The sequence below is a fragment of the Schistocerca nitens genome, chromosome 6 (assembly GCF_023898315.1).
Source record: "Schistocerca nitens isolate TAMUIC-IGC-003100 chromosome 6, iqSchNite1.1, whole genome shotgun sequence".
In the NCBI taxonomy this organism is placed as follows: domain Eukaryota; kingdom Metazoa; phylum Arthropoda; class Insecta; order Orthoptera; family Acrididae; genus Schistocerca; species Schistocerca nitens.
Genome location: NC_064619.1, coordinates 421,710,064 through 421,731,715, shown reverse-complemented (window position 1 = coordinate 421,731,715; position 21,652 = coordinate 421,710,064). Strand labels below are relative to the sequence as shown.

The 21,652-nt window shown below is 37.9% G+C and overlaps 1 protein-coding gene across 1 annotated transcript in view; it reads right to left on the bottom strand.

Moving 5' to 3' along the window:
• The window catches only part of LOC126262284 (rho guanine nucleotide exchange factor 18), a 628,397-nt gene that overhangs the window by 229,902 nt on the left and 376,843 nt on the right, over positions 1-21,652 (bottom strand). The window contains exons 11-12 of the mRNA XM_049958802.1: positions 20,957-21,068; positions 6,868-6,941 (exon numbers count right to left, since the gene is read on the bottom strand). Coding sequence (XP_049814759.1) covers positions 6,868-6,941; positions 20,957-21,068 — 186 coding nt within the window. The remainder of the gene's footprint in view (positions 1-6,867; positions 6,942-20,956; positions 21,069-21,652) is intronic.

Here is a 21,652-nt window from a genome sequence, read left to right as displayed (position 1 = left end):
ATCAGTTGGTCCTGAAAAAGTCCATTTTTTAAAACTTTTTGCTTTCCATTTGTCTGCATGTTTGTAGCCAGTAAATCCAATATCTGGTCTGGCAGCCTATTCCTTCTTGTTCATTTAGCATTACCCGGGGTACATGTGTAGTATTCCATTACGAATACGAGATAGTTTACAATACTCAAGAATTAGTCTTACAAGTATTTTGAAAGGCATTTTTTTCATTGATGAATTACTTTTTCTTAACATTCCCCCAATGAATCTCAGTCCAGTATCTACTTTTCCTGCAGTTTGTTATGTGTGCTGTGCTCAATTTAGGTCATTCCGGGTGGTTACTCTTACATATTTTACAGCAATTTTTGTTTCCAGTGACTGATTGCCAACAGTGTAATCCCACATTAGTAGATTTCTTCTTCTATTTATGAGCAATGTGTTACATTTATTTACGTTCAGGTGAATCCTCCGGAAATCTTCCTGCATTTCCCTACAGTCTTCTAATGTCGCAACTTTCCTGTGAACAACAGAATCAGCCACGAATAGCCTCACAGAGCATACAATGTTATCCACAAGATCATGAATATAAATTGTAATCATCAATGGCTCTACCACACTTCCTTGGGATATCACTGATATTACCTTTACATCTGTCAGTTTAGTTCCATTAAGAACAACACATTACGTTCTATCTGCAAGGATGTCCTCAATCCAGTCACAAATCTGGTATGCTTCTTAGTAATCTCATATTTTGTTCTCTAAATCACAGTGTGGTGCTGTATCAAGTGACTCCTTGAAGTTAAAGAAACAGTTTCAACCACGCCCTCATTGTCTACAGCACTCTGGATCATCCCACAGACGAAAAGAGTGAGCTGAGTTTTGTACGATTTCTGTTTCTGCAATCTTGTATTCCCAATCCTTACAGGAGCAATAATGAGGATGTTGTAGTACACTTAAAGATACTTCTTGAAACACTATAAATGGCTCTTTTAGGCTGGACTGTCATTCTTTGTATACATTCAATATCCCTGTTAGTCTTCTTGGTATGGGTCCCACATACTTGGGCAATATCCTAGGATGGCAGACACGAGTGCTTTGTAGGCAATCTTCTTTGTGAAGCTGCTTGCATTTTCAAAGTATCCTACCGATGAAGGTATTAGTTTTTTGGTCAGCTCACCCACAGGAGTTCTCTGAATCTCAAGGACTTTAGTAAGATTTTAAAATATGAGACACCGGGAGCAAAATCATAAACCACATCTGATACAACATTCATTTTATGTATTGTTTTCTAAAATTGTGTGATCTAACACTAATCACTTTCAAATCATACAACATGAAATGTTGAAATATTGTAAAATTGCCCAAATCAGTTGACTGTGGTACAAAATCATGTACTACTGTCAAGAGCAGTTCCCAACACTAACAAAGTGTGAAGGAATACACTTTTCTATGACTGGAACTTATTAGAAAAAAAAAATGTGTTACAAGTGAACTGTATCTGTTGACTAACTCAGAGGGGCAAAATTGCATTGAGTAGAGCTACATACACAAGACTACTCTGCAGTTCACATTTAAGTGCTTGGTAGAAGGTTCATCAAATCACTGTCCAGACTGCGTCTGGACTGCTTCACTCTCAAATAGCACATGGTAAAATTGAATACCTAAATCTTTGTATCTGAGCCCCAATTTCTCTTGTTTTATTATGATGGTCATTTCTCCCTACATACATGACAAGTCAACAAAATATTTTCACACTTGGAGGAGACAGCTAGTGATTGAAATTTCATGAAAAGTCTTGCCACAGCAAAAAATGCCTTTGTTTTAATGATTTCCACACTAACTCTTGTATCTTATCCGTGACACATGCTCCCCTATTTCATGATAATACGAAACAAACTGCCATCCTCTGCAAGTTTTTGATGCCCTCCATCAGTCCTATCTGATAAGGATCCCATACTGCACAATACTCTTAAAAAAAGATACACACACACAGTGCAGACTTAGGGTGCATCTTCTAAGTGTTCTGCCAATAAAACACAGGTTGGTTTGCCTTCCTCATAAAAGTTTTAATGTGACTGTTTCAATTTAAAGTAAAAGAAACCAATTATTAATTTAGTCCAGTTGTCAAGTATAACCTCTACCCATACAAACTCAAATCAGCTACCTACAATTTCACTAAAAGATGACCTTGAACTACTACTACTACTACTACTACTACTACTACTAACAACAAACATGCCACCACTAACTGAATTTAATCAATCCTTTCTGAAAACCATTAACTCCTTGGTAAAAACCTCGACTAAATTTCTCTCCGGGTTTCAGTATCTGTAATGAGTGCAGCTTCAGTGCTTTCTATTAGCTAGCACTTGGAGCTGTTAAACACAGCTACAACAATTTACAACAACAATACAGATGTTTCCTAGGTCTACCCTTATCCTGTAGCACAATAAAGCAGGAAAATTTTAACAACAATACAGACGTATCCTAGGTCTACCCTTATCCTGTAGCACAATAAAGCACGAAAATTTTAAACTGAAGTTATTGTCGATTACACTTCTTGCACAGTCAATCTAGTTATGCTATCAACTGTGAGTATTGGATAAAATTAAATCCACTATGTTTCTGTATGCAAAACCCTGCAATAAAGGATAAATATTATACATTTTCAGTGCTGTTTACAAGTAAATAAAAAATACACCAAAATAAAATGTTAAGTAGTAAGAAAAACCAAAGTAAAAATTTGAAGTAGGAATACAGTTAATTTTAACAGTATCATTTGACAGCAATAACTCCAGGCAGTGAGTTAACAAAAAGGCAGAACACTCTTTGTTGGTTTCATAGCTGTAAGATTATATTATTGCAGTCCTGCTATACGAGTACTTTCTACTGAAAGAACATACTGGATAAAATTTCACCATTCACACGTTTGCTTCCAAATACAATTAAGAACTACAAAGCATACAATGAAACTTCAGTCACTGTTCCTACAAGTCACACACAAAGAATATGCTGGTACAACAGGCACTCAGTCAAAAATTTACTGCCTTTTCTTACACTATTCCTATTTGTTCATCATCTGATGAATATTGGAAACTGATGGTAACATTAAAGCTGAAAAGGACTGATTTCATGAGTTGTTACACTTAAGTTGCTTAGAATTTGAAGAATTGTTAGGAAATGTCATCACCAGGTCCATCAAAAGATTTATACATAAAGGTATTGACAAGAAAAAAACTTTTGAAAAGAGCCAAATCTAAGAAAGCAGCAGGATTTACTCCATTGCAGAAGGCTTTATACTGAAATGGAGGCAAGTATAAAAGCATTAGATGCGAAGTCTTTCGGAAAACAATGATACACCCGCAAAATTAATATTGATTTAGAATATAACTGGCACAGAAAATTAAGTTATTGTACAATTTTTGCTTGGAGTTACTAAGAAAGATCACTCTTTGTGCAAATGTTTGCATTAGTACACATGAAACAGATAAAACTAATGTGAGCTATAAACAAAGATGATGTGACTTACCAAACGAAAGCGCTGGCAGGTCGATAGACACACAAACAAACACACAAAATTCAAGCTTTCGCAACAAACTGTTGCCTCATCACGAAAGAGGGAAGGAGAGGTTACAAAGGTTAGGTGGATGGCGGAAAGACACTCTTGGTGGAGTGGGGAGGATTTCATGAAGGATGGATCTCATTTCAGGGCAGGATTTGAGGAAGTCGTATCCCTGCTGGAGAGCCACATTCAGAATCTGATCCAGTCCCGGAAAGTATCCTGTCACAAGTGGGGCACTTTTGTGGTTCTTCTGTGGGAGGTTCTGGGTTTGAGAGGATGAGGAAGTGGCTCTGGTTATTTGCTTCTGTACCAGGTCGGGAGGGTAGTTGCGGGATGCGAAAGCTGTTGTCAGGTTGTTGGTGTAATGCTTCAGGGATTCCGGACTGGAGCAGATTCGTTTGCCACGAAGACCTACGCTGTAGGGAAGGTACCGTTTGATGTGGAATGGGTGGCAGCTGTCGTAATGGAGGTACTGTTGCTTGTTGGTGGGTTTGATGTGGACGGACCTGTGAAGCTGGCCGTTGGACAGGTGGAGGTCAACATCAAGGAAAGTGGCATGGGATTTGGAGTAGGACCAGGTGAATCTGATGGAACCAAAGGAGTTGAGGTTGGAGAGGAAATTCTGGAGTTCTTCTTCACTGTGAGTCCAGATCATGAAGATGTCATCAATAAATCTGTACCAAACTTTGGGTTGGCAGGCCTGGGTAACCAAGAAGGCTTCCTCTAAGTGACCCATGAAGAGGTTGGTGTACGAAGGGGCCATCCTGGTACCCATGGCTGTTCCCTTTAATTGTTGGTATGTCTGGTCTTCAAAAGTGAAGAAGTTGTGGGTCAGGATGAAGCTGGCTAAGGTAATGAGGAAAGAGGTTTTAGGTAGGGTGGCAGGTGATCGGCGTGAAAGGAAGTGCTCCATCGCAGCGAGGCCCTGGACGTGCGGGATATTTGTGTATAAGTAAGTGGCATCAATGGTTACAAGGATGGTTTCCGGGGGTAACAGATTGGGTAAGGATTTCAGGCGTTCGAGAAAGTGGTTGGTGTCTTTGATGAAGGATGGGAGACAGCATGTAATGGGTTGAAGGTGTTGATCTACGTAGGCAGAGATACGCTCTGTGGGGGCTTGGTAACCAGCTACAATGGGGCGGCCGGGATGATTGGGTTAGTGAATTTTAGGAAGAAGGTAGAAGGTAGGGGTGCGGGGTGTCGGTGGGGTCAGGAGGTTGATGGAGTCAGGTGAAAGGTTTTGTAGGGGGCCTAAGGTTCTGAGGATTCCTTGAAGCTCTGCCTGGACATCAGGAATGGGATTACCTTGGTAAACTTTGTATGTGGTGTTGTCTGAAAGCTGACGCAGTCCCTCAGCCACATACTCCCAACGATCAAGTACCACGGTCGTGGAACCCTTGTCCGCCGGAAGAATGACGATGGACCGGTCAGCCTTCAGATCACGGATAGCCTGGGCTTCAGCAGTGGTGATGTTGCGAGTAGGATTAAGGTTTTTTAAGAAGGATTGAGAGGCAAGGCTGGAAGTCAGAAATTCCTGGAAGGTTTGGAGAGGGTGATTTTGAGGAAGAGGAGGTGGGTCCCGCTGTGTCGGAGGACGGAACTGTTCCAGGCAGGGTTCAATTTGGATAGTGTCTTGGGGAGTTGGATCATTAGGGGTAGGATTAGGATCATTTTTCTTCGTGGCAAAGTGATACTTCCAGCAGAGAGTACGAGTGTAGGGCAGTAAATCTTTGACGAGGGCTGTTTGGTTGAATCTGGGAGTGGGGCTGAAGGTGAGGCCTTTGGATAGGACAGAGGTTTCGGATTGGGAGAGAGGTTTGGAGGAAAGTTTAACTACTGAATTAGGGTGTTGTGGTACCAGATTGTGTTGATTGGAATTTTGAGGTTTTGGAGGGAGTGGAGCTGGAAGTGGGAGATTGAGTAGATGGGAGAGACTGGGTTTGTGTGCAATGAGAGGTGGTTGAGGTTTGCTAGAAAGGTTGTGAAGGGTGAGTGAGTTGCCTTTCCGGAGGTGGGAAACCAGGAGATTGGATAGTTTTTTGAGGTGAAGGGTGGCATGCTGTTCTAATTTGCGGTTGGCCTGTAGGAGGATGCTCTGAATAGCCGGTGTGGATGTGGGTGAGGAAAGATTGAGGACTTTTATTAAGGATAGGAGTTGACGGGTGCGTTGATGTTGATGTGAGTTGATGTGTAGGTGAAGGATTAGGTGGGTGAGGGCAATGGACTGTTCAGTTTGGAACTGGTATAGGGACTGATGGAAAGAAGGGTTGCAGCCAGAGATGGGAACTTTAAGTGTGAGGCCTTTGGGGGTTATGCCAAATGTCAGACAAGCCTGAGAAAATAAAATATGCGAGCGTAATCTGGCTAGGGTGAAGGCATGTTTGCGGAGGGAATGTAAATAAAACTTAATGGGGTCATTGTGGGGGTGTTGTGAGGGTGACATGGTATTAGAAGGAGGAAAGTGTAACATGAGGTTGAAATGAAAATGAAAGATAAAAATATATGGGGAGAGATAAAGGTGAACTAGAAAGCAACTGGAGATCTGGTATGGAAAAAGGCGAAAAAGTGTTGGTTAAGTTGATCCTGTGGTGAACTCGGGTTGGTAGACAGCGATGTGCATAAAGGTTAGGTGGTTGTGTTACCGCTACAACACGTTCAAGGACGGAGAAATTCGGGAAAATTTCGAAAAAACGTGTAAATGTATTAAAAGGAGTGGTGTTGTGGCGAAAGATTACGAAAATGGGGCTAACAATTGTAAATAATGACGTTAAAACCTGTGGGGAGCGGCTAAAAATGATCAGTGATGTGCGAAAAACGGAAGTGGAAATATAGTGAAATATAGAAATATAGTGAATCTGTAACATTAAAAAAATTTTTTTATGGTTTGTTATCTTTAATAACTACAAATAAATAAACTGCAGAGCTGCTATCAGCACACTAAGTGAAAGTATGATTACTTACTGAGAAAATGATACTGAGGTTTTTTCCCCCTAAGGTAAGTCTTTCCGCTCCCGGGATTGGAATGACTCCTTACCCTCTCCCTTAAAACCCACATCCTTTCGTCTTTCCCTCTCCTTCCCTCTTTCCTGATGAGGCAACAGTTTGTTGCGAAAGCTTGAATTTTGTGTGTATGTTTGTGTTTGTTTGTGTGTCTATCAACGTGCCAGCGCTTTTGTTTGGTAAGTCACATCATCTTTGTTTATATATATATAAAATTAACAACATAGTCATTCATTTTTTGATCAAATCTCAAGTAGCTGTCATTATTTGGTGGTCACATTAAACCTAAGGTAATACAAATAAAGCAGTTACTTTACCTTAGAAATCTTTGGTTTGCTACAGTCTTGAATCTGATCTTTACAAGAATTCTGGTGGACAGTAGTCATGCAATCTGTAACATTAAAAAAATTTTTTTTAAATGTTTTGTGATCTTTAATAACTACAAATAAATAAACTGCAGAGCTGCTATCAGCACACTAAGTGAAAGTATGATTACTTACTGAGAAAATGATACTGAGGTTAGCTCACAGTTTTAGGGACCAGAAAGATCTGTCAAGTCTGAATATCATTTATGTGGTGCACACTTCTCTTCTCCATTCGTATAGTTTAAACAAGAACATTCAGCAAACATTTGATACCAGTTGCAAGTAATCAAAATTAACTCACTGCATGACCACTCTAACATCTATTGGAAAACCTCATACATAAGTAATGTTCCAAGCATATCATCTATGTCTTCTCACTTTTATGATGTATATTCCATTCACATTTTTGGCTGACAGTTTGACAAAAAAAAAATCACTTAACAAAAGCTGACCAAAGATCCCAAGACAAAACTCAACAGGCAGCAAGTCAACAAGTAGCCACTACAGGTTCAACAGTTTTGTACTTTCAGATGGTGTCAAATGGTTTTGCAGGTTTCCACGACAGAACAATGAAGTGTGTCTACATTATGAATGTCTGCTGCATAAGTTAATTTATTTTTGGCAGCTAAACATATACTAATCCGATGTCCATGTGCAAGCTGTGGAACTGGTCCTCCATCTATCCTTTTATCAACACAGACACAATTTTGGAGCATCCTTAAGAATGTGAAAAATGTGCAAACATGACCTTCCCCTTATTTGTAGCACTAAGTCCTGTAGCAAGTCTGTAAGAATGTTTTTAATAAAGTCCTTGCAGACAGCACCCGTAAAACATGCTGGAAAAACATATACTACATTTCCAGTTTACCCATTAATCATAAACTGCTTCTTGTACCTAATATAGAATTTAATCTATCCACAAATGCTGGTTGTGAAAATAGTAATTAATTTATGAAAATGACTGAGAATACAAACAATGGATTAGCAGTCAGGGCAATAAACCTATCACAAAGGTTCTTCTGTGGTTATGATTAAGTTGAATGTGATGTAGATATTTGAACTGTCCATGAAATATCTTTCATGTGACAGAGTGAGCAGCTTGTTCCTGGTAGTTATACACACAGATGTTCGCCACCTTGATCCACCGATTTTAGTGCCATGGTTCTTGTCTTAGCAATGTGAAAATAAATAGTGAATCAATCACATTCTCATTACCGTTCACATAGCAATTTACAGACGAACTACTGGGGATATAGACCTATTCATTAATAAAGTAGAAACAATGCTTAACATTCTTTTTACTGAAAGAGCCACTGTAGTTGTCTGTAGGGATTTCACCATAATCATATGAATGAAAGTAGGCTAAAAAATCACTTCCTAAATCTATTATGTAGTTTCAATCTGTTCCCACACACAAATGAACCCACAAGAATAACATATAATACAAACAGTCTTCTAGATAATATATCTTCAAATGTACAATCCATAGAAGTAGAAGTAACAAATATTGATTTGGGGTTATCAGACCATAATGCTCTTGTCCTCCAAATTCCTTCAATACCACTGCAAGAAAAAAAAAAAAAAAGTGCACTTCACGTATAAAGGACTGTATAGAATTTACAAATATCCTAACTAGTGAATCCTGTGCAGAAGTGCTGTCCCTAACAAATACGAATGATGCATATAACACTTTTTCCTTCAATTTTCATAGGATATTTCGAAATTTGTTTTCTAAAGAAGCTGTCAAAAATCACATCACATCACAATACAAAGCCAAGTTCTTGGATCACAGCTGGCATCAGATCTTCTTGTGGAACTCTAAAGAGACTAAATACAAAATTGAAGGCATTGACAGATCCACAGTTCATAGAATATGTTAAGAATTACAAGAGGGTATATCGAAAAGTAATTCCCAAGGGAAAATCTATGCGTAATGACAATTTAATAAGACAGTCTGGTAACAAATCGAAAGCCATATAGGGTATTGTGAAGACTGAAACAGGAAAGAGATGTGAAGACTAGGATATCACTCTCAAAAACACAGAAAACGTTAATATTAAAAAACAAGATTTGCCAAATTACACCAAGAATTATTTCATAAATGCATCAACTTCATTAAGCTCGAAATTTACAAACGGAAAAAAAAACTGTATTTCCAAAAGCTGCTTGTAGCATGAGGATAGATCCAACAAATGAACATGAGGTTCAAAGTAATAAAAAGCTTGAAACCTAAAATGCCAGCAGGAGTAGATGATGTGCATGTTTATATCATAACAATGACAGCTGCACAAATCTCAAGGCCCTTGGCATACATGGCCAACTTATCACTTAGTGAAGTAGTTTCTGGAAAGGATGAAAATGTCAAAAGTGAAGCCATTATTCAAAAACGACGACAAGCATAACGTAGAAAACTATCGGCCAATATCCCTCCTGCCAGCATTTTCCTAAATAATAGAAAAATTAATGAAGCACAGAATCAACAAATATCTAAATGACCATAAGTTACTAAATAGAAATCAGCATGGCTTCCAGGCAAGTAAAAATACAGAAACAGCACTAATGTGTTACACTGAACAAATAATCAAAAATCTAGAAAAAGACAACAGCATAGCTGGAAGAAATTTAGATCCCTACAAAGCATTTGACACTATCAATCACTGCATTCTTTTAGAAAAACTGGAAACATTAGGTATTCATGGGACAGGATAAAAGAGGTTTGAATCATACCTACAAAACAGAACACAGATAGTAGGACTGAGGTCAGATTACTCCAACCACAAAATAAATTTAGTATCAGATGCACCAAAGAAAATGCTGTAAACAACTACTGATCAAGTTGTGTCTCAGTATGTGCGGATGGATGGATGTGTGTGTGTGTGTGTGTGTGTGTGTGTGTGTGTGTGTGTGTGTGTGTGAGCGCGCGCGAGCGCGAGAGTGTATACCCATCCATTTCTCCCCCTAAGGTAAGTCTTTCCGCTCCCGGGATTGGAATGACCCCTTACCCTCTCCCTTAAAACCCACATCCTTTCGTCTTTCCCTCTCCTTCCCTCTTTCCTGATGAGGCAACAGTTTGTTGCGAAAGCTTGAATTTTGTGTGTATGTTTGTGTTTGTTTGTCGACCTGCCAGCACTTTCATTTGGTAAGTCACATCATCTTTGTTTTTATATATATATATATATATATATATATATATATATATATATATATATATAAAGATGATGAGACTTACCAAACAAAAGCGCTGGCAGGTCGATAGACACACAAACAAACACAAATATACACACAAAATTCAAGCTTTCGCAACAAACTGTTGCCTCATCAGGAAAGAGGGAAGGAGAGGGAAAGACGAAAGGATGTGGGTTTTAAGTCATTCCAATCCCGGGAGCGGAAAGACTTACCTTAGGGGGAAAAAAGGACAGGTATACACTCGCACACACACACATATCCATCCACACATACAGACACAAGCAGACATCACATCCTTTCGTCTTTCCCTCTCCTTCCCTCTTTCCTGATGAGGCAACAGTTTGTTGCGAAAGCTTGAATTTTGTGTGTATATTTGTGTTTGTTTGTGTGTCTATCGACCTGCCAGCGCTTTTGTTTGGTAAGTCTCATCATCTTTCTTTTTAGATATATTTTTTCCACGTGGAATGTTTCCCTCTGTTATATATATATAAACTTGATCAGTAGTTGTTTACAGCATTTTCTTTGGTGCATCTGATACTAAATTTATTTTGTGGTTGGAGTAATCTGACCTCAGTCCTACTATCTGTGTTCTGTTTTGTAGGTATGATTCAAACCTCTTTTATCCTGTCCCATGAATACCTAATGTTTCCAGTTTTTCTAAAAGATGATGTGACTTACCAAATGAAAGTGCTGGCAGGTCGACAGACACACAAACAAACACAAACATACACACAAAATTCAAGCTTTCGCAACAAACAGTTGCCTCATCAGGAAAGAGGGAAGGAGAGGAAAAGACGAAAGGATGTGGGTTTTAAGGGAGAGGGTAAGGAGTCATTCCAATCCCGGGAGCGGAAAGACTTACCTTAGGGGGAAAAAAGGACGGGTATACACTCGCACACACACACATATCCATCCACACACACACACACATATATATATATATATATATATGAGAGAGAGAGAGAGAGAGAGAGAGAGAGACACACACACACACACACACACACACACACACACACACGTTTTTTATATGTTAGGGCCCACCTTGCAGATCTTCAGACAAATGCTGACTTGCATAACTACAATACTCGAAATAGCACAGCCCTCCATACTCAACAAACAAAAAGAACACACACACAAGGGCATATGAGTCATATTGGTGCAAAATTTTACAACATACTGCTAGCCAACATCAGAAAGTTAGAAGATGAAAACAGATTTGAGGTAGAATTTAAAGAATCTCTATTTGAACAATGTTTTTACTTGGTAAATGACTACTTAGGCCAATAAATAATTCTGATAATGTTTATATTGCGGCAAAACTGAAAACACTGTATTTTATCCCCTAAAGTTTCTGTTAATTTTGTATATCTGATGGACAGTTGCTGAGAGTGGTAAAATCTTTACTGAATTATTGTAGTGAATATAAGGGCTTCCTGTTTAGGGAAGACAAAAGTAAAGCTTTACGGCAAACCGACTATGCAGTTACAATACTGTTAGTATACATGTATAAAAAGTTGTATTACTGTGTCTTGTATGACGAAGTATTATTCTTTGTACATTTTTTGTACAATTTTGTATGTATTATTCTTTTTACTATTTAATGTAAAAATTTGTATGTTCCTTTTGCCTAAATTGTTTCCCATAAATTTACAAGTACTTTTGGACAACATCCATACAATATTTATTGTCTACAGATGGATAAATAAATTAAATAAATGGTCAATTTCAGAATCTTACCCACCTCTTCATATAGTGACTATCCTTTCACAGTTAAATGGAGTTGTAATGAGGTAGCACTAGTACTACACATGTGAAACTTTCTCCATGGCAACACATCACTATCAAGGATACTCCAAGTGGATGGGTAAGTTGACTTGAATCAATACATCAGTATCACTCAATTATTTAACACAATTAATTGTAATCACTGATTACAAATTTCGATGGGTGAATTTTACCTTGAAATGTGTTGAGGATAAACTTTCATTGACAACTCAAAAATGAAGAATTTGTGGACATCTCGTATCATGGACTTTTCCCCTTGTTTTGGAGTGAAGAATGGAGCAACCAACCCACCCTACTCCACCTCTCCTTCAAGTTTGTAAAGTGATTTTAAATTATTAGAAGTATAGAGTTTTAACTGGTAAGAGGATTCCTTGCACGTAACAGTATTAACAGTATAAATACCCTGTAAATTCATCTATGCCACTCCCAACCCATTAAACAGTAAAAAAAAAATGCACAAAATTTTTCTTTATGGGTAGGGATTGGGAGGGTGGTGGGGTTGGAGGGGTGAGAGGTGGGGAGTGGTGTCTTCAAATTGGTTTAATTCATGCCACCACTACTTCCTCTCAAGAGTAGTACTTGCACCCAACATTCTCAATACGCTTTGTCTATCATATAAAAATGTTACATTCCATCCTGGATTTTACATTGTTTGATATAAAAATTAATATTTATTTGTTTGTTTTCCATGTGTTCCTATACCATTCAGCCTACTCCAATGAAACTTTGATGAATTGTTGTGTGAATGCTCAAGAAGGTTGCTGTGAGTGTAAGAACCACCTGCCACCCACAGGGGTAGGAGTGAAAAAGGGGCTGACATAGAAGCTTAACTGAGGAGCAACTGGAGCAATTTTAATCAAATTTTGTACATATATGACTCACTATTTCTATAATTATTTTTATACAGAAATTGAGGTGGAAATATATACAACAATCGCCCCTGGGGTGGGGATGACAAGAAGTGAGTACAAAAATATTCAGTAATAGCTAATATTAGCATTGAATCAATAGTTTTAGGGATGCTAGACTTACTGGTGACAGTCCTAATGACGTTTCATCCCTAGAGGTGGAAATAACGAGTGGTGGTATGGGTGCAAAGACAGTGAGAAATCAGCTTATGTCTGCAATGCCTTAGGAACTGCTATCAGAACTGCCAGAACTGACACATGAATCATTTGCTATCTGGGATAATTTACCGTGACAGTAAAACATGCTTACCACCCCTTTGGATGAGGGTTTGAGGTGAAAAGTCATGAAATAAAAACAAAATTCTGGAATGTCAGGAGAAATTTCATCCACATTTAGTACACACATGGCTCATTATGTGTATAAAAATACTGTGAGATTAAGATGCACCTACTTCCATTATGGGCAAGGGTGATGATGAGAATGGATGGTGTATAGAAAAGTCTGAAAATGACCTGTTCATACTTCTTTCCTGTATTTAGTTGACATGGAATATTTTAAAGGGATAAAGTGCAATCTGACTTATTTGCATTGCTCAGTGCATCAACCACATCATGAGAAAGAGCACTCAGTGAGCAAATAACATCCTCATCATGTTTCAGGGGCAAAAATCATGCCATACAGCTCAATAACACAAACACACTTAACATCCTCTCCCGTGTTGCTTTTTTGTGTAAAACCATGGAGAAGCAGACAGTTGTCAGCAACAATCCTCTTTTCTTGAAACAACAGTGAGTCACTGGAAAATTACAAGTTTTCTCAGAATTCACACAAAACTACAGGGTGAAATTTGCTAGTGATACAGCTGAAATGTGTGTAGAAATATTTATGGAATATGTTAAATGAGTGTGAAATATATGTGACATATGTCTACGCAGACGAAGCTGCAGACAAAAAGCTATTCTGTTATATATATTTCAATTTCTGCCTTTCCCTACACAGTTTGACCCCTACCTTCTCTTCTGCAATGATGCAAGTTATTCCCTGATATCTTAACATTTGTCCTATCTAATCAGTGGTTTCCACAACTTGCTGTCCTCACCAATCCTGGACAGAACCTCCTCACAATTTACCCTACCAGTCTACATAATTTTCAGTGTCTTTCTGTAACATCACATTTCAAATGCTTTGTTTTTCTTCTTTTGCGTTTTCCCACAGTACAAAATTCGTTCCTGTTCAATGCTGTGCTCAGCATAAAAATTCTCAGTGATTCCATCCTCAAATTAAGGCCTATGTTTGATATTAGTAGGCTTCTTTTAGGTGAGGAATACACTCTTGCCTGTGCTGGTCTGTTTTTATATCCTCCCACGCTTATTCCATCATTTGTAATTTTTCTTCCAAGGCACTAGAATTTCTTCTTTTTTTGCTACTGTATGATACCCAATTTCAATGTTCAGTTCATCATTAATCTCATTTCTGCTGCTCCTTATTACTAAAAGTCACCCTTTGTTTTACTTTCCATCCATATTGTGTATTCACTACACTCTTTATTCCATTCAACAGGTCCTGCAATTCACTAAGGATAGAAATGTAATCAGCAATATTACTGTTGATACCTTTTGACCCTACATTTTAATCCAACTTGTGAAATTTTCTTATATTTTCACCATTCCTTCTTCAGCGTACATGCTGAACAGTAGAGAAGAAAGAGTGCACCCCTGTTTTTGGCCTTTTTAAATCTGAGCACTTCTCCCACGATCTTCAATTCTTATTGTTGCCTCTTGGTTTTTGAACACATTTTATATTAGCAGTCGTTACCTATAGCTTGTACCAATTTTTCTGAAAATCTAAAAAAAATGTTTCGCCATTTTATATTGGCAATATAATTTTCTACACTGACAAATTACATGAGTAGCTTCACTTTTTAAAATCTTGTCTCCTTTACCAAGGGCAACATCAGAACTGCCTTCATGAAACCTTTACCTTCCTTAAATCTGAACTGACCATCATCTAACACAACCTCTATTTTCTTTCCCATTCTTATATTATAGTTGCCAGCAATTTGGATGCTTGAGCTGTTGGGCCAATTATGTGACAGTTCTTGGATTTCACTGCCTTCATTACCTATAAGATTGTGTGGACAATATTCTTTTGAAAGTGTCTACAGTCTCACACATTCTACATGAAGATTTGTTTGTTGACACTTCCCCCAATGAAATTATACATTTCAAACAAATGTTGTATATCCTTCTGCCTTGTTTGACGACTAGCCTTATAAATCTTTGCCAGATGCTGGCTGCAATAATTGATCACCTATGTCATCCAAATCCTGACCCATTTGTTCTTCTATCACATCAGCACAGGGTACTACGTGTACTTTTTTCACCAATCTACTGTCTCTTCTGCATTTGACCATGTCTTTACTTTTGTACTCTTTATGTCATCTTTGCTTTTAGTTTCACTAAAAGTTATTTTGCCCTTCTGAGGACCAATTCTTTTTCAATTTCTTCACATTTTTCCTAGAGCCATTTAACTTCAGTTTTGATGCACTCCCTACTGATTTCATCACAAGTCACTTATATAGGAGCAATTCTTTTTCTCCACCAAAGGCAAGTAATGCTTGGCATGGCCAGTGCGCACACACCCATTACAGTCAGCTATACTTAACACACAAACTTTAACAAACAACTCTCACACTTCACACAGGAAAGGTGCAGTTGTGCACCAAGGACAGCAATATCTTTGCAACTAAGCAGCTGAACCTGCCCTTCCTGCCAATAATACCACAAGCCTTTACTTTTTTTACCCATATCTGTCAGTCCAACTTCTTTTTAGTAATGTCCATTCCTCTTCAACTGAACGGCCTATTGTCATATTCATTATCACAGTACCTACAACCTCAGAGAACATTAAATGCACTCATCATGCCTCAACACTAAAGTATCTTACTTTTTTTCAAACTGATCCTCTCTGATAATTTTTTTCCTCTTCCTCTCCATCACTACTAAATTGTAATGAGGTTTCTATTTGCTGCTGGGTATGCATTAAAATGCAGTATTTGACATTTTAAGAGAGTGTTTGTTATTACTAGCTGGCATTGATTGCAGAATTTAAGGTGTCTTCTTCCTCTGTCATTCCTACTTTTTAGCCCAATTGATCATACAACTTTATGTGTATTCCTCCTCTCTCATTCCTACTGGTTGGCCCATATTTTCCTGTAACCCTGTCTCCAAGTCCTTGTTCTACTATGGTGTTCCAGTTCCCTGTGATCATTATATTTTTATCTCACTTCAAATTCTGAGTTATCTACTCAATACCCTTATATACTCCACCTACCTCTTCATCTCCGGCTCATGATGTTGGTATGAATACCTGAGATGCTGTTGTTGGTGCTGATTTGCTGTCAAACTGAACAGTTCACAGCAGCTAACTGTTTTCTTAACTTCCTATTCCTTACTCCACAAGCAACCTTAATGTGTAACAATTCTTAATCCCATTATACTAATTTCTGCTGCTGTAGACTTTACCCTATATTCATCAATCAGAAATCGCAAATCATCTTCCCAATTTATTGTTTTATTTTTTACATTTTTATGACATTTTCACAAAAGTATTTCACAATGCTATCACTGGTTTTGACCAGGCAATGATCATCTTCAGACTAAAAGTACATGCTACAAGTGGATCCCATTGCATTGTCAATACTACTCCCAATACAATGGTCATTACTTGCAACATGTGACTTTAGTCTAAAGATGACCACTGTCTGTCTGTCTGAAACTGCCTATTGCATTGTGAAAGACTCCTCCTCCTCCTTCTTCTTCCTGTTTCAGAAATAACCAGCTTTCAGCTGTGTATGAAAGAGGAAGCCGCCTGGTGGAATTTTGGAGAGAGCATTACTTAATCATAGCTAACACTTAGTTTAAGAATCATGAAAGAAGGTTGTATACGTGGAAGAGGCCTGGAAACACTGGAAGGTTTAAGACAGATTATATAATGGTAAGACAGATTTCAGAACCAGGTTTTAAATTTTAAGACATTTCCAGGGGCAGATATGGACTCTGACCACAATTTATTTGTTATGAAATGTAGACTAAAACTGAAGAAACGGCAAAAAGGTAGGAATTTAGCAGATGGGACCTGGATAAACTGAAAGAACCAAAGGCTGTAGAGTGTTTCAGAGAGAGCATCAGGGAATAATTGACAAGAATAGGGGAAAGAGATACAGTAGAGGAAGAATAAGTAGCTTTGAGAGATGAAATAGTGAAGGCAGAAGGGGATCAAGTAGGTAAAAAGACAAGGCCTAGCAGAAATCCTTGGGTAACACAAGAGATATTGAATTTAACTGATGAGAGGAGAAACCATAAAAATGCAGTAAATGGAGCAGACAAAAGGCTTACATACATGTAAAATATGAGATCAACAGAAAGTGCAAAATGGCTGATCAGGAACGTCTAGAGGACAAATGTAAGGATGTAGAAACATATCACGTGGGAAAGACAGATGCCGGCTACAGGAAAATTAAGGAGACCTTTGAAGAAAGGAGAACCACCTGTATGACTATCAAGAGCTCAGACAGCAAACCAGTCCTAAACAAAGAAGTGAAAGCAGAAAGGTGGAAGGAGTATATAGAGGTCTATACACAGGAGATGTACTTGAGGGCAGTAGTATGGAAATGGAAGAGGATGTAGGAGAAGATGAGATGGGAGACATAATATTGCCTGAAGAATTTGACAGAGCACTGAAAGACCTAAGTCAAAACAAGGTCCCGGGAGTAGACAACGTTCAGTTAGAACTACTGATAGCCTTGGGAGAGCTAGCCATGACAAAACTCTTCCACCAGGTGAGCAACATCTATGAGACATGTGAAATATCCTCAGTCTTCAAGAAGAATATAATAATTCCAATTCCAAAGAAAGCAGGCGCTTGCAGCTGTGAGAATTACCGAACTACCAGTTTAGCAAAATACTAACATGAATTCTCTACAGAACAATGGAAAACGAATAGAAGCTGACCTTAGAGGAGATCAATTTGGATTCTGGAGAAATACTGGAATATAAGAGGCAGTACTGACCCTACGACTTCTCACAGAAAATAGGTTAAGAAAAGGCAAACCTACATTTATAACATTTGTAAATACAGAAAAAGCTTTTGACATTGTTGACTGGAATACTCCCTTTCAAATTCTAAAGGTGGAAGGAGTAAAGTAAAGGGAGTGAAAGGCTCTTTACAATTTGTACAGGAACCAGATGGCAGTTATAAGAGATGAGGAGCTTGAAAACGAAGCAGTGGTTGAGAAGGGAGTGGAGGCAGTGTTGTAGCCTATTCTCCATGTAATTCAATATGAATACTGAGCATGTTGTAAAGGATGCAAAAGAAAAATTTGGAGTAGGAATTAAAGTCCAAGGAGAAGAAATAAAAACTTTGAGGTTTGCCAATGACATCGTATATTTGTTAGAGACATCAAAGGACTTGGAAGAGCAGCTGAACGGAATGGACAGTATCTTGAAAGGAGGCTATAAGATGAACATCAACAAAAGCAAACTGAGGACAATGGAATGTAGTCTAATTAAATCAGGTGATGCTGAGGGAATTAGATTAGGAAATGAGACATTTAAAGCAGTAAATGAGTTTTGCTATTTGGAGAGCAAAATAACTGACGATGGTCGAAGTAGAGAGGATATAAAATGTAGACTGGCAAGAAAAGCATTTCTGAAGAGGAGAAATTTGTTAATTTCAAATAAAGATATAAGTGTTAGCAAAGTCTTTTCTGGAGGTATTTCTTGTGAGTGTAGCCATGTATGGAAGTGAAACATCGACAATAAACAGTTTAGATGAAAAGAGAATAGACACTTTCAAAATGTAGTAATGCAGAAGGATGCTGAAGATCAGATGGGTCGATCATGTAACTAATGCGGAGGTACTGAGCAGGCTTGGAGAGGATAGAGTAGCATGGAGAGCTGCATCAAACCAGTCTTTGGACTGAAGACCACCAAGACCACCACCACCACCACCACCACCACCACCACCACCACCACAACAACAACAACAACAACACGTTTCCTATCTTGTAGATGTACACTTCAAGATGTGATCTGATATTGCGAAACTGGTCACCATACTGTAAATAAAAAGAAAAGTTTATATACAGTAGAAAGCAGTTTATTTCTGAAACAAGGGTCACTTCACCTGCGTCTGCCTCCTTTTTTTGCTGTCGTCTTATCTCACAGTCTATCGTTCAGCATTTCCTCCCACTGTAGTACTCTGAGATTCACTCAATCCTTTAACTGGTCTCTCCACTTTGTTCTGGTCTTCCCATATGGTCTTCTGATCCATAGGTCAAAACTTGTTGATAATGTGATCAGTATAAAGTTATCTTTGCTTTGACACGTATTTTCCAATTCTTAATTATGTCTGATACACAATAATCAACTTTTGAGCAGTTTTCTATCCTCTCCAAAGTTTCTTCCTTGATGTTTCCTTTCCTTGTTAGCTTACTTCATGAATGTACAAAAGCATCTGTTTCTTTAATAACGTTTCCAACACAACTTATATCCTTCATTTTTTCATTTTCCCTGCTGATTTTTGTTACCTCACATTTTCTTAAGCTTACTTCCACATGTGTTTCTTCAATTACCTTCTGCCAAATATGAAGCTGGTCTTCCAGTTTCTGCTCATTGTCTCCTCAAGTCATGATGTCACCTACATATGTTATGATTTTCATTCACCTACTGCTGACTCTAGATGAACTTTCCTTGTGGTGTTGTTCTCCCTGACTACTAAAAAGCACTGGTGAGAGTACACTTCCTTGTCATATTGCTGCATTACAGATAAGATAAAATATAAAAGACAATAATCGATCAGAAATTTTATGGAGAATATTTCATTCTTTCCATTCCTGTCACTGACTCCTATCATCTAGAGGGGTCTTTGAATTTCCGTTTTCTAGCTTCCCCACCATCACCAGTCTTCTGACACTTCATGCTCCACTTCATAAAGCTTTACTCTTTCACTATTTTTTGCAAAGCCATGTTCATATTGGTATTCCTTTGTTGGAGATTCAAATGGAGAAAAAATCTGGAATCTTTTGGGAATGGAGACATCATCACAAAATGTTTTCACTTACCGGCTTCATTTCCTTTGGATACACATCAAGTGTCTTTAATTCAGTGATACGAAATTACTTCTGCATTCTCATGCTGTTGATTGTTGCTCATTCTTCCATCTTTTGCCATAAGGTTAAGGAAGTGTTCTGTATGTCTACCCTCTCCTCAGTCCTCTTTGATAAGGCCACTAGCATAATGAGGGTGGCTCTTTATACTGGAAGTCTTTGACCACCATTGCTAATAAACTTTATTCAAAACAACAGCAGTGGCAAACTATAGACACAGGACATTTCAGTTGACAGTTAAAGATGTACCAGTAGCCTACTCAATTAAAGAATATACCAATGCCAAACATGATAAGGGGTTAGCAGGCATCATTATACTGTAAATGCTAGTGTTTTAATTTTGTTTTGATTGGTAGATATTTTTATTGTATGTAGCTGTGTTAGTTTTGGAGCCTTTACAATTTTATTGGTCCTTTCTTACCAGGCAGGGTCTTCATTCAAGGTGTATGCCATAATTTCTCCTTGCTATTTAAATTGTTTCATATATTTATTTTTCTGTTATCTATTACTACTTAGTTTATTACTAGTGGGCCTGTTACCATTGCTGCATTACAGATAAGATAAAATATAAAAGACAATAATCGATCAGAAATTTTATGGAGAATATTTCATTCTTTCCATTCCTGTCACTGACTCCTATCATCTAGAGGGGTCTTTGAATTTCCGTTTTCTAGCTTCCCCACCATCACCAGTCTTCTGACACTTCATGCTCCACTTCATAAAGCTTTACTCTTTCACTATTTTTTGCAAAGCCATGTTCATATTGGTATTCCTTTGTTGGAGATTCAAATGGAGGAAAAATCTGGAATCTTTTGGGAATGGAGACATCATCACAAAATGTTTTCACTTACCGGCTTCATTTCCTTTGGATACACATCAAGTTGTCACGGATTCATAATTATTACTACATAAAATAAAATTATAAAACACACTCTCTTCAATTACAATGTTATAAAAGATATTGTTCTATTGTGACTCTGATGATGTACTTACTCTCGCAGTATAGTGCCGGTTTGTTTGTGACAGGTTTGGAGCACCAATCACAGGCATGTGCAGATCCATAACACGCTGAAACCCACTGATGGGGAACTTTCTTCGTTTTGTCCTATTAACACAAATGACAGTTTTAAATGTTTTATTATGCTAAAGGAGAAGTAAATTATCAAAGCAACTTTAACACATCTGACGATAAATGATTTATACTACAACAGACAATCTAAGTTTCAGCAATAGAGATCCCTAGAACAGAATGAAATAATCACTTCCACAATTTGGTATTCCCAGAACAGTCAGTGCAAACAAGAATATACAGAATGAAAGTAGAAGTCTTGCTAGAGACTCCCTTGTGCTCATTTCAGACATCATGAAAATCCTAACTTCTGTACTTAACAATGAGAAGATGATAACAGAAATCTTTCAGCTCATGGGCATGCACCTGCCTGATACAAAACAGGACCTTAAAACCTTTATGTTCACTATTAATTCTTTGGGGTTCTTGTCATTTTAGTCAGACCTTCCAAAATTTCTAAAGACTGTACAGAGTAAGATTAAAACATTGGACCATCAGAAACATATTTTCAAACTAAGTGCTTAAGTGATGTAGTATCTGTAATCTCTAAGGAGGCTCAAATGTAATGTGCCAGCATTATTTCTGTGCATAAATAAGGCAAAAATGCACAGGTTTTTGCT